At 44.8% G+C, this 14,197-nt stretch overlaps 1 protein-coding gene across 2 annotated transcripts in view; it reads right to left on the bottom strand.

Moving 5' to 3' along the window:
• LOC138504308 (dual oxidase maturation factor 1-like) overlaps positions 1-12,861 on the bottom strand; it is a 29,257-nt gene extending 16,396 nt beyond the window's left edge. Inside the window, exons 1-2 of one of the 2 annotated variants that reach the window (XM_069624717.1) lie at positions 12,777-12,861; positions 7,813-7,980 (exon numbers count right to left, since the gene is read on the bottom strand). In XM_069624717.1, coding sequence (XP_069480818.1) covers positions 7,813-7,959 — 147 coding nt within the window. In that variant the 5' untranslated portion in view covers positions 7,960-7,980; positions 12,777-12,861. Of the gene's footprint in view, positions 1-7,812; positions 7,981-11,557; positions 11,757-12,776 lie in introns of those variants that run through there. The other variant, XM_069624716.1, reaches the window with a different exon arrangement.
• Between the last annotated feature and the right edge of the window lie 1,336 nt (positions 12,862-14,197).

Below are 14,197 nucleotides of genomic sequence, written 5' to 3'. Positions count from 1 at the left end.
TACTGTCGAAGGCGTGGGAAAAGTCTATGAGAGCCAGGTGTATTTTTGTGTTTCGTTTTATTGCTTCCATCGTAAACAGATTCAATATTAACAAATTTAGGCCACACCCCACACCCTTCACAAACCCGGCTTGCCTTTGATCAATGTGGTTGTTTTCTCCTGCCCACCTTACTAGCATCTGCTGTAGCTGTGTCGCGTAGATTTTGCCAATTACATCCAACAAGGCGATAGGTCTGTAATCCCCAGGGTTGGCTCTATTGCCTTTTTTAAATATTGGGACCACTATGGCACTTTTCCACGATGTTGGAGATAGTCGCTTATCTACTATTCTTTGGAACAGGGTCATGCAGAAATTGGACCAAGCTTCTGGGTTACGCTTGATCGTGTAGTTCGTGAGGCCATCAGGGCCAGGGGCTCTCGATCCGTTTGCTCGTAGTTAAAATGTCGTGTTGGTCAAACTTTAAGTCCCAAATGACTAAATCTGAGTGGACGTCGTCTTTCACAAGCCCATTCGCACTGAACATTTTGGTGTAAAAGGAAATCCAAGTTTCTTCTGAGATACAGTTTGCCTGCATAGCATCCTGCGGTGCAAATTTGCTATTTATAGTTTTCCAAAAGTTCGCCGAATTTTTGTTTCGTAGATTTGTCATCATAGCCTCTGAGTCGTTTTGAAGCATAGTTGCTTTGTGAGACTTACACCAGTTCTTATAAGTTTGATTGCTTTTTTCTTTAATGCCATTGCCTTTTTATCCCCCGTCGCTATGTTTCGCAAGTCATGACGCATCACTCTTTTGCGCTGTTGCATTTTTAGGTCGAAACTGTGTGTGTGTTTAAATTTTTTATTCCTCAGACCTTGTTTATGTTCTGTAAAATCGGTCAGTAGGTGGCAGTATTCAACCTCATTTATTGCCAAGTTTAGATTAGACAATTTTATTTACCTCTGCGTCTGCAAGTTCGAGCCGTATTCTACTCGATCGAACTAATACAGGCCATGACCAGTGGTCGGGCAGTGTCATACGTGATACCTTTAGATTCATTACCACCATATCATGATCACTGTAGGCCATTGGTTTAACTTCAAATCTAGTTGTTCGTAGGTGAAGGGCCTCTGACACAAACATGTAATCCAAAACGGATTGTTGATTTAGTCTGTTCCATGTAGCATTCGCTGGAATGTCACCTGTCGTGTTTCCATTCAGCATAAACATGCTTCTAGCTTCTCCTGCGACCATTTTGTCGCTATTTTTTTACAGCCGTTAGTTATTACTTTCTCTTCCTCTCTCATTTTCATGCTTTATGCAGTTTATGTTAAAGTCTCCACAAATGATCAAATTTGGAGTTTCTATAGTTTCAAAGAGGGCGTCTATTATAGTTGTTATTTGATCAATAAAGTGTTGTGTTTCTATCCTAACATGATTCCAATAGATATTGATGATGTTCAGAACTTCTGGTTCTTTATTAGTATCATTTAGGAATGAGACCTTGGCTGTCTGAATGAATGGTGAAACATTAGTTGTTGAGACGATTTGCAGGCCCGTTGCTTTCCTTACCGCAATCAACAACCCAGCCATTGGTCTTCCTTTGTCTTGTTTTATTGCGGGATTGATTACAGTTTCAAAATCCTGCATAATGGGGGTGTCGGATAGCCACGTTTCCTGCAGACAAATCAAGTCCAGGTCATGTGACCAGGGTGTATGAAAGAGATGACTAAAACCTCTTGTGTTCCAAGATCCTAGTTTAATTGACTCTTTTTTATCACACGCCTGGCATTATAAGTTTGACTTATCATTTAATGCAGCCGCCATCCAATCCCATTCATTCCTCTCATCAATCTTTTTTTGGTTTACCTCTAAATTACCCTTAACAGTAGATGACCCGTCAATTGTTATTTGTATTTGCCGATTTTGTTTCAGACGTACTTCTTCCTTGTTATAAGTCTCAGAGGTGATTGTTTGTGCGTTTTTGCTGTTACCTTTGACATTGGTTCTTTCCAAGATAGACTTGTTGTGCACAGACCTTTGAACAGTCTGTTGCATTTCCTCATCGCCTTGCTCGCGAGTCCTGTAAGTATCAAACCCCAGTGATAGTAAAGTGGAGCTGGCTTCTAATATGATCTCAGAGATTATTTTTGATTGCGTATGTAGAATCACTTTGTCGTTCCTTTTTTCATCGCAAAATTCCACGATTTTTAAGTCCTCAGACTGAATCGTTCTTAGGCTAGGAATTAGTTGGAACAAGTACAGCACGTTGTGCCGGTTTAAGATCAAGTTGTCTACATTTTCAATTCTTTCCAGGATCACTTTATGAGGGCTGAACCATTCTATTTTATCCACTGAAGCTTGCTGGGCATTCTTACGGGGGCCCACGTATCTCTTCTTGTTACTGCTTGGTGTCGCTTTAGGGGGATTGATGAGTGTGTAGTATGTCGTGTGCCGTTTCCATGGCGATTATCGTGTTATTTTTTTTTAGCAATGCTGAGTTTAGATAACCTGTTTCGTTTTTCCTCCATTGTTAAGAATGTAGGTGAGTGAGCCACTGTCATTACGGCGCTGATATCGGCTTCTTTAATAATTATACAACTGCGCTGATTATTTTGGGGTTTCAGTTCCTCTTGATTGATCTTCCCGTCATCTAATTCTTCTGCCATTTCTGCATTAGACCTTGCGGTCTCCAACAGTTCGATATCCTGAGACAATGCTTCGTCGTCATAAGTTGACAGATTTATCTGTTCGAATAGCTCAGCCACCTGCTCTTCAGTTGACTCAATGTTGTTCTCAGGTTTGTTTTTCAGCGAGCAGGCTTGCGGTCGTTCACTCCGATCATTTGTGTTCACAGTGACGTTTACCGTTTTCAGATTGCGCAAGAACTTCCTAGAGTTAGTAGTCTGTTTCATTTTTTTTGAGAGTAGATTTTTTGTTTTCTTCGTCATCTGCTTATTGACCGCTGTAGCTGCCAAGTTTGGGCGACGTTGCCCCTGTAAGTTCTTAAAGATGTCGAACACAGTGAGTTTCGTTGTGTCTGAGTTAGAAGAAGCTTGGTCAGGGCTAGGTACATCTGTAGCCAATTGCAGCGACTCAGCAAGTGGTATTGGATCGACTCGTGTCAAGTCCCCTATCGTATCCTTCTTTGCACACCTCACGTCAGGTGGTTGGTTGTCCACGTGTTTGTCGTCGGATGTTGAAGCGATCTGTGGGTTTGCGAGGGCCGGGTTATCCACGGCCTTACTAGCGCTCAGTGCTTCATCAAACGAGCTAATTTCACTAGGCTTTTGAAATTCCTTGCCGTTGTATCCGATACTTTGATGGTCAGATACTATTAAGGATTCAGTCGTCATGGTTTTTGAGATGTCATAATTACATGGAGCCTCTGAGTCCACCTGCTCAGTGAGGCAAACCACACCGCTTGTGCGTTGTGGTTGTGTGACTTCTTTTGTGTTATGTTTGTGTTTAAAGATACTCAAAGCCTCCCTTGCCACTTCGGCCAAAAGTTTTGTCCATGTTATTGTTTTTTAGTTGGGCCGTTATCGCAGTCATCATGTGATCTTGCTTAAGGGCTAGGTCATGTTGAGCAGCTTTTAACAGGTCGCAGTTAGCTTCCACGGCTACTATTTTAGTGTTCAAAATAGCTACCAGTGTTGAGAGATCTTTAGTATTTTCATTTAGATGTTCATATAATTTTGTGAAAGGGGCCAGGGAAATGGCCATAGATGATAGAATAGTTGCTTGCATGTCACTTAGCCAGTTGGTATTTATTGCAGGGGAACCCCTATTGTGTTCTTGAGCGCGCCTGTTGTGCGAGACAATTTTGGTTTTGTACCGTTTTGCCTGAGGTCGTTCCTTTAAATAAGGTTCGTCCACTGAAGAATCAGTGGATGTAGAAGAGGAAATTGACTCGTGTGTCCAAGTTGATGTTTACGTTACTGTTCCTTATTGGTCTTTCTGCAAGAGGTGATGACCGCCTCGCAGTGCTTTCCCATTTCGATTTTTTCCTTTTGGAACATCTTAAGCTTTCAATACTGCTTACATCTCTTCTACTTCGTTTTGTAAGCGCCATTCTTTGAGTAGTAGTGAGTGACGACCGTTCTTCACGTGTGGAATTATCCAAACGTGAATTTCCTGTAATTTGTGATGAAGTTATGGGCAGCATATTTGTGTCGCATTTCAGAGCACGTGTTTTGTTAATTCGGGTTAAATCAGACAGAAGTTTGTTTACTACTTCAAGTGAGTTGCGACGGTTTTCGATCACGTCCTGCTTTCGGGGTGTAGTTAAAGGCATATGGACGTCGACATTTGTTGTCTTATTTGCAACTACTGTACTCAGTGCATTGGGGTGCGTAAAAACACCTCCTCGTCCAAGTGAGCTAGTACATCATCATTAGTTGTTTGTTTGGTGAGTACTTTAACACTTTGGGTTTCCAATGTGCTGTAGTAGACTGATCTACTCTTTGCCGGTCCTGTAGATAAGGGGATGCTGATAAGCTCTGAATGTGTCTGATGAATGGATTGCGTGCCAGGTTCCTGGCGTTGTGTTTGGTTAACAGGATCTTCCTGTTGTATGCCGCGCATTTCTGTTGATGATTTATAGCCGTACCAAGCTAGAGTTTTTAACGCTGGGACCTTGCGTTGTTCAGTAATAGCGATTTCGCCTTGCTTGCCGTTAGTAGAGGTTTCCGTAAAAATCAGTTGGCTACAATGTCCACTGTTTTCATCTATCCCCTCTGTTGTTTGCGTGTTTCCAATAACGACAGTCCCAGCGTGGCAGCAAGGTCGACTATGCTCTTGCTCACATAAGGGATGCAATCTGTCATAATCAACATCTCCTGTTTGCTCCGTATTAGCACTATTTGAGTTCACAACGTTCGTCAGTGTATGTGAACATGTGGTAAGATTGTGCATACTGACCGGGACAGGCGACCAACGGGCTAAGATTTGCCTTTATATTATCCTTTAATGACATGACACTTGTACATTCAGCATCCGTTCCGTATGTGTTAAGTGGGGATATAGTTACTGGGTAGCTTACCTGATCTGTGAGTGCATGGACCAACTGCACCAGGTCTTCTGTGGCCTCTACTGACGACGTCCAGTTTTTGCGTTGGGCTCGTGTTTTAGGCCGTTTTGACGGACTTGTCTTAGAGTATTCAGTTCTACGGCTCATCCTGACAGTTTCCGCAAAGTTGTGGTTTGTGGACAGCGGTCAGGTCCAACTCGATTTACTGCAGTCAGTGGCCCCTGTCCTGGCCGCACTCCACGCACAACAGAGACGACTCGCCCTTTCGCTGAGGGCTTACGCCGCAAGGGCGTTGAGGCGGCCTAGATAAGGGCGGCTGCAGGAGTCAGCTGACTCACCCTTAAAGGCACACGCACCTCGTAGTCTCCGACTCCGACTCCGCGTTAGTAAAGTCCACGGTGTAGAACCAGCAAATTCAGCAGCACAACAGAGACGACTCGCCCTTTCGCTGAGGGCTTACGCCGCAAGGGCGTTGAGGCGGCCTAGATAAGGGCGGCTGCAGGAGTCAGCTGACTCACCCTTAAAGGCACACGCACCTCGTAGTCTCCGACTCCGAGTTAGTAAAGTCCACGGTGTCGAACCAGCAAATTCAGCAGCACAACAGAGACGACTCGCCCTTTCGCTGAGGGCTTACACCGCAAGGGCGTTGAGGCGGCCTAGATAAGGGCGGCTGCAGGAGTCAGCTGACTCACCCTTAAAGGCACACGCACCTCGTAGTCTCCGACTCCGCGTTAGTAAAGTCCACGGTGTAGAACCAGCAAATTCAGCAGCACAACAGAGACGACTCGCCCTTTCGCTCAGCATATAACCGTCCTCTTGCAGTATCCAGCAACGTTGGGCTGCTCCACTGAGCCCACCTGAACTCTATTGCACTTTTGTGATGTAATAACCTGTTTTTAATGCCTGTAACGTAATTCCAGTAACCACCTTCAATTTATTGCACTTTATGATGCAACTACTCCTTGTTCATGCTGCCTGTAACCACACGCACAGTAACAAATTTCTTACGCATAATCGCCTAGAAGTCTGGGTTTGGAGCGCGATATAAATAAATTAAATAACGTCCATTGTGTCAGTGATTCATAGCTTTTTTTTAGCTACCAGATGACTGCCAACACCATGATAATCTACAGCCATTACCAACTCACTGCATCCTTTTGAATTATAATTTAACCACCTTGCCGTTGCCCCCGACTGTTTCGCAGCTGTAAGAAAAGGGGGAACCCCAAACACCAGCCCTAAACATCTTCAGCCGGCCCCGCTTAGAGAACACGGTTTAAGAGGTACAAAGACCTCTAGTTCTTGGCATTACTCCAAGCACAGCTGTGACTGATGCACGAAACGTAACATCCCCGGACTGGCATCTTTTTTGTTCCATTTCTCAATAGTAGTGCCTCCTTATCAGTGCAACTGTCTGACTCTGCTGACTGGGCGGAGCCTTGTTGACATGTTTCACTTTGTTGGGCTACGCCATCAGTCCTCTTATTTGACAAAAGCCGAGGGACGCCCTTAAAGTGGGCAGGGCAAGATCCTCCCATGCCATCGCCCTTCATGCTCACTTTAGAGAAAGTGCAGGTGAGCGCAGCCGCTTCCCATGACGTACTCTGGTTGATGTTGGTAAGGAGAGGGCCATGGAGGACACTTGCCAATGGCCATGAAGAGTAGTTGCCAATCTATGAAGTGGATTAAATGCGGAGGGGTGGCCCGAGACCTAGAGGTCACCCGACACACTGCGGTTACATCTCTGATGCTAAGTACTCCAGGGCCTCTATGCAGAATCATGCTAAAATGTGGGTCCTAGACCCCGATAATCCCTCAAAAGCCCAGCCTCCGAAGCAATGCTGTGATGTCACAAAAGCCAAAAGCCAAATGTAGACCTCTTTGATCCCTTTCTTCCTGAAGGCTCAGGTTACCAGACGGCTCCCTATCACTGGGGAAATCGTGCCCCGCTCACCAATTGCATTCTGGGAGTTGTAGTCTTGGGTCATCTCAATTGACTAAAATGAACAACGTGAAACTAATGCAAAACCAAATCCTAGCAGTAGAGTATTGTGTACCAGTGACATGGAAAAAAACTGGTACCTTACTGGACGGACATGCCGCTGGCTAGACCCAGTCCTGCCTGCCTTGTAAGGTGCAAGACCGGGTGTTGAATTCCTTTCCCCGTACAAAGCAGCCTACTATCAGGACTGCGGCTGAAGGCATAAACACTATGCAGCTCAGGAGCACGTGAAACTGCCTGCAGGCTGGGGCATGTACCCATCTTTTTTCACATTTTTCAATTTCACTCTTGCTCACTTGTAATCAAGGCCTACCTTGTGCCACCAAAAAATGTCCTACCCGCTGCCACTGTGCAGTCTTCAACTCTTGCACTAGCAAATGTCTGACCATGGCCCATTTTAATTTTTTCAAAGAATTAAAATATATCGCTCATGAGCCTACACCCGACATGTCGAACGTTGAGTGGGGTGCATAGGACCACCAATTAAGAATACTAGAGGATCTGTTTACTTTTGGGGTGTCAGATGGCTACTTGTCACATATCATCCCTTTAATTCAGTGGTATTTAAACTTCCTTAAACCGAGCTCCCCCAGAGTAAAAAAAATGCGTTCCCCACTAACTTTAACTACTAATATTTTCTATCAAAAGCGTTCAACTCGCCCACCCCCCTCCCTGGACATCCTTCAAGACAGCCCTACAGTTGGAAGACCACTGCTCCAATTCCTGGCAGAGCCTTACCACATGGGAATCGTGTCAACAACCTGGAGAAAAGCACAGGATAAGATGAGACTGCCACTTACCGCCCAGCCTCGGATCCCTGGCAGGATCAGGAGGAAGGAGCAAGCGAAGGTCAGGAAGACTATGATGATTGCCAGGAGCTCGACGTCGAAGACAAACGGCCTCCTTCCTTGGGGGTAGAATGGGTAGATGCCATCGAAAAGCGTCATTGTTCCGAGGTGTGGTGAAAACTAAAAAAAAAAAAAAAAAACGTTTACTAGATGGTCACAGCATTGCATATGCGTTGCAATTACCTACAGGAACAAAAAGGTGCAGATATGGTACAGTGAGTTTCCAACATCAGTCGCTCCTGATCTCTGTAGGCATCAGAAGGAAAAAGCTGCAACAAGTGTATACTGAGGGCGAATATATCAAGAGAACACTGGATAGGGCCAGGCAGCTTCTGCTTGGGAAAAGGGCCTCTGTCAACTTCCACACACGAACAGCCACCATATATCCCTCTACTTGGTGTTTCCAAGTTGGTTTTCAATTCTTTGCTGGAGTGGGCATGATTTGTTTTTTTTTTTTAAATGAGACAAGAGGAAAAGCAGCAAATTGAGGTGGAAGCTCAAGATACGAGTAAGATACAAGGGTGAGTTACTGCCACTCAGAAATTCTATCTTTTGAGGAGTTTCCAGAATTTCGAAAATGGTAGTGGTAGAATGGGCACTGAAGGAGACATTGTGGGCACGGTGGGTAGTTGGTGGAGAGGCGAAGCGAGAAGGCATTGCTTCTCCAGCAAAGGCTGCAAAAGCTTAGTCCTTTAAGTGGAGATAAAGTGAAATGAAAAGCTTTTGTTTTCACTTCGCAACATAGTTGAGTAAGTGTACTCTCTGGCATTGAGAAGTGCGGGTACTCAAAAGCTCAAAGTGCAGTTAATGAGGGCCGGGGGTACCCGCCAATTGCTGCCCGTATGTACGCACACACGGGGCATGGGCGACTAGGAGGAAGGAATGCCTTAAGATTCATTCTAAACCTTCCAGCCATCGCCTTTAGTTTAGCACGAGAAAGGAGTGCCTATCTTGTGCCTGCACTGTAGATTTTCATTTTTGTAATCTATTTTGAATAGCCCACACGTGAGTTGTTCCACAGTGCACATGTGTCCAGGAGAAGCTGCCACTCTGACAAGGGTTCAATACACCCTAGAGCCAACTCCTTGCCTGAATCCATCCTACTTTCAAAATCCAGTACCACAAATGCCGGTATTGTTAGATATTTGTAACAGCTGCTAGCAAGTGCACTGAAAATGCAGTGTTATATAAAACACCGAACATTTGTATTAATCTTATATAAACTCCTCCCCCTGCCAACATTTGAAATCTATCGGGATGGTGTCTTGAATTAAATACTCCCAGCCTCTTTCCAACGGTTGGCTTTTGTTTCTTAAATATGTGCACTGTTGTGAATAAAGGAGTGCACCTTTAATTTGTGCTGCACGAACACCTTTCTCTGGTGCACGGAGAGGCCAAATCATGTTGATTAATTCATAAATGCACCATACAGGCGACCAGTATTACAGATTGTACATTACTGATGTCGAGCACAAACATGTATACTCTAGTTATGCCGTTAACAAATTGCACCTAGCCGACGCTTTCCTTGCTCATAGGCACACGTCTCGCACATGAAATGTACCCTGCAGTAATCCTACTACACCAGGAATATTGTGTTTTTCGTGCCTATAGTAATTCTGACTCTTTCCCTCTTCAAACCAGCAAATAGAGTGCCCTTTCGACAGTTCCATCACTGCCCTGCTGATGTAACCACTGTTCTCACAGCTGGGTGGGTCTCATTTTCTATCTATTCATGGATACTATAACCCTTATTAGGTCTCCTCTATGAAACGTATACTAGGTTAACTTTCAACAGGCATCACCCATCTCATGTCACCACTGAAAAAGTGTGAAGGTCAGTACATCTCATTTTAAATCTAGCTATATATACACTAACCATATGTTTTTTTTTTTAACACTGACTTGCCATTACAGCCTTTTAGGTATCTACAGAGCAAACACGTAGATAATAGGAACCTCTAGCTCTGAAGATGGATTATTAGAAATCCAAAACACGTTGGCCACATCTAAATCTGAAAGGAGTTTATTTTGGATTGGATTTAAATGTAGTGGTATTTAACCACCTTCCCGTGAGTGTTGTAAAAACAAGTTTGTTACCATTGGAACCGATTGTGTTTTGATGTGTTCTATCGTACTCCTGTAAAAAAAAAAAATAAAAAAAATAAAAAAAAACTACTATGGTTCTGGCTTTTGAACTCTTAACTGTGTTTTGTTATATTACTACTCTGCCACTTTTAATGAGGAAAATTAGGTTACTTCTCAAAGAAAACAGATGTTTCTTATTGTCTTTGAATTATTCAGTGATGTTATATTGTTGAAATTGATCAACCCACTATATAACCAAACCAAAGCTGTAGAAAAAAATGGAATTCACTGGTCTATGTATAGGACCCTCCACGTTGGGTGACCTAGAGACCACAGACAATGTGAAGCAGGGATGACTAAACAAAAACTGGCCCTGAAAATTATTTTCAAAGTGGCCCCATATTATATATTTACACCAAGCCTAACCATTTTCCTGTTGTACATTTTGAAAATACCACACAAGAGGCCCAAGGTGGAGAGCATACCTGCCTACATTTGAAAGTCAAAAACCCTGAGATGTATGCCCCTCAAGACTGCCCATTTGCACACAGCTCTGCCCACCTGTCAAAAAGGTAAACTCGGTTGTTGTATCAAAATACACAGCTCTACGGTGCTACTGTATGCCCCCTTCCTGCACTAGGGAAAGGGCTTGCAGCAGCATTGTAAAGGAACACATTTGTGGTTTTCATTAAGGTCAGCCAACCATTTCCCCTAGCATCTACAGTACAATGCTCTGTGCTTCTGTAGGCAGGGACATTGATCTGGGGCTGAGTTGATGCACTGATGCTTTGTTGAGGAAAGACATAAAGGTAAACCTTCTGTGAGACATGGAACACCAGAAATAATTAACATAGAATTACTTCCAGGCAATCAACCCAAAAACACCCATCAAACTGAAGAACCACCATCAGGTAACGTTAACATGTGTGCATGTTTAAAACTCCCAAGAACCAATGCAGTACCAAAAGCGGGCATTTCACCCTGTTTATTTTTCATGGGGCGATATGGTGCAATCCCAGATGTCGGCTTTACAAAGTGAATTCAAATAGGTCCTTCTCTTCAACACGGATTCTCAGCCACGGACCCATTTGTTGAGGTCAACCGTAAGATGATTTGCTGTACCCCTTCAAGCCATATAAACGTTAGGGATGTTCTGAAGATTTGTGCGACAAGTGTGTCCCATGTTAATCAGTTTGGCTTCTCCAGATCTGGAACTGGCAGGTTGCGTTTAAAATATAACAGGCATATAGGAGCTTTGCAAAACCAGTGGACCCAACAGGGCAGCATGTAAATTGAGTGGTCCATGCCCTGGTTAGGCAAAAAATGCATTTTGAGAAAAGTGGAAAAAAAACACTTCTTGGAAGAGTGGAAGAAGTGTATTTTGTTTCAGTTTTCATTCTTTTTGGCCAGTATGTTTTAGTCGCTCTAAATTGAAGGGCAAATAAAACAGAAGGCAAACTGCCCAAAAAGAATGAAAGCTTACGCCAAATAAACGCGTTAGTACTGCTTGCGATTCGGTGTCACGACACTGGATTTAAAGCAGTACTTACCGGTCGCATTGGGCATGAAAGGCTATGCAAAAGAAACGCAGTCAGACAAATCCACTTACTTCAACTAGTGCTTCCTGGCTCGCGCAGTCTTAAGCAATGGCACCGTCCCTGGCACGACGCATGCACGGCAGCAGGAAGGCTCGGCGGGCTGGCTCCAGCTCTCTCCAGCTACGTTGCGGACGGTTAGAATCAATTCGGGCACATCACTGCGGCCGGTAATCAGCGCGACGTTGCAAGGATGTGTAGAGAAAAGAGCCCAAAGTAGGCCGCCAGCAACGGCCTCTTGTAGTGCGCAGGCCAGGCACATTCGCGCCGTTTCTGGGTCTCGCCCACACCTCCACCCGATTGGCTACCGGCAGCAGTCTTTTGCAGCCAATCGGATGGAGGATCTGACGGACCGGAAACACCAAAAACCCGGAGATTGCAGCGTCCTTCCGGAGATCCTAAAAATACTCCAGTCTCCGGTAAAAAAACCCCGCCCAAGTTAGTCAGTCGGTCAGTCAGTCATGGTGCAGAGACCCATTGGGAAATCTACAGGGTGATGCTCATAGCTGCGCTGGAAGTGTTCTTGGTAAGTTGTAAATTAATTAACTGGGGCCAACTCCCTGACTGACGAGTAGCACTATGATAGCGCCGCTATCTCTCCCAGTCATAAGAGTAGCATTCATTGAGGAGGCGAAATGTGGAGCGCGGGCAGTTTCCCTGGGTGTCGCCGGATCCCGGGCTGGCCCAGACCACGTGGGCGCGCTCTTCCTAGTGTGCCCGCTCCCCATCGCCTGTCCATCAAGCGATCCCGTGCATCACCAAGAGCGCGAGATTCAAAAGGCCCTGGCGCTGATTTGTGGGCGCCGTGCACAGCGCCAGACTAGTTAGTACGAACACGACATAACCGGGAAACGGTACAAACGCAAAACACAGCAGGGGCGGCGGAGTTTGGGAGCCGAAATGAATCTGGCAGAGCTCTACATTCCCTCTAGGTGTGACGTGTTTACAAGTGGAGTGCCACGATCTTTGAAGAAAGCATGTGTGCGCTGCAGTAAGCCCTAGAAGTAGTACTGCCGGTTAGGTAGCACGAACATTGTTTGAAAGCAGCATTGAGCGTTGCAGGGGGGCGTACCGCAAATGTAACAACACTTCACAGTGCAAGATTAAGCAATATAGCATACCATAACATTCACAGCCACAAAAATAATTGCCCACGATCTGCAATTTGAAAGTACTTTTTTAGGTCTGCTCCAAAAGTAAAGACAAATGAGAAACGGCAAGCTGCAAACTCACCTGTGCGTGAAAGGAGCTACTGTGCAGCTGGCCAAGATTCCTTTAAGGTCCAGCACGTTCTGCAGGGTTCGCTGCTGGCTCAAGTGCTGTCATAAGCCAGCAAGGCCCTTTTATACTCATTTAGGATGCGGGAGAAGTGGCCAAGCCTCAACGTCACAGACCCTGTCAATCACTTTCTACATCGTGTGAACCTCCCAAAAGTGTATGGTGCAAATGAGTCCCCTGCCCCGCCCAGTGCCCTCATCCCTGCAGAGTGGGAACTTCCTGCTGTGCGCTCAGCAGGCGCGGACTGGCCTATAGGACAATAAGCCCATGGCCAAACCAAAAAAAAAAAATGCTGGTGTAGGCCATTTTTTTTTTGGCCAATGTTGGTCACTTTGATAAGTTACTTCACTATGCGGCTAATAGTTTTGACCAGTGTTGCTTAATAAATATTCTTTAAAATGCACAATTTGTTTACAACCCTTCTTTTTCTTCTTGGGCTTTTCATCTTCCTGGATATTTGGTGGGTTTGTGGCTTCCTTCTTCAGGTAACTGATGAAATCACTAATTTCCTGTCCACCCTCATACTTTTTGGGATTTTGCTTTTGACCAGCCATTGAAAAGAAAACTGTAGGGAATCCCCTGACTTCATACGGCAAAGGCACAATGTTCGCTGTGGCATCCATCTTGGCAATAACAATATTTGGATCCGAAGAAACCTTTTCTCCCAGCTCCTTGTACTTGGGTTCCAGGTTCTTGCAGTGTCCACACCAGGGCGCATAGAATTCAATCAAAACATCTGTGGTATCATCGTTGACAATTTCATCAAAATTCTCAGCGACAACCACCTTGAAAGGACCATCATTACTCTCTCGGACGGGTTCGGATTTCAGATATTTCTTTAGATTGCCATCAAAGTAATCTTGGAGAAATCTTTCCAAGAAGCAAGCAACCAAAGCACTATTTTTATTAAAGTGAATGTGTGTACACCATGGCTGGTAGGGGCCCCTATGGAAATGTGAAATCCTGGGAGGAGAGTGGACCCCATCTGGCGTAAATAAACATGTCTCATTTTACTTTGTGGATACATTTTCTTACATGCACTGTTTTCAAGATTATTCACGGACTAGGACCAGTCTGTTTTTGGTGGGGGAGGGTGTTTAAATCCTTTTAAAGGCAGAGAGGGTGGGCAGGGGGACAAGCAGGGTGGGTCATTATTTCTTTTTGTACATTTGGAACAATCCAACAATAAATACAACTCGCCTTTAAACCAAAAAAAATAAGCACAATTTGTATCACATTCGATCAAAAGGCGCCCAACACTTTGAAGACCTCTGCTCGAAACAGTTGTCGGGGACAACACATGTCTATGCCATTCTGTGCCACCAGCCGTGAATCGTAACTTGGAAAATCCCACATGTGAAGCTACTTGTGTGCCT

The sequence above is a fragment of the Ambystoma mexicanum genome, chromosome 11, assembly GCF_040938575.1.
Source record: "Ambystoma mexicanum isolate Mex_15411 chromosome 11, UKY_AmexF1_1, whole genome shotgun sequence".
In the NCBI taxonomy this organism is placed as follows: domain Eukaryota; kingdom Metazoa; phylum Chordata; class Amphibia; order Caudata; family Ambystomatidae; genus Ambystoma; species Ambystoma mexicanum.
This window is presented reverse-complemented; position numbering and strand designations above follow the sequence as displayed.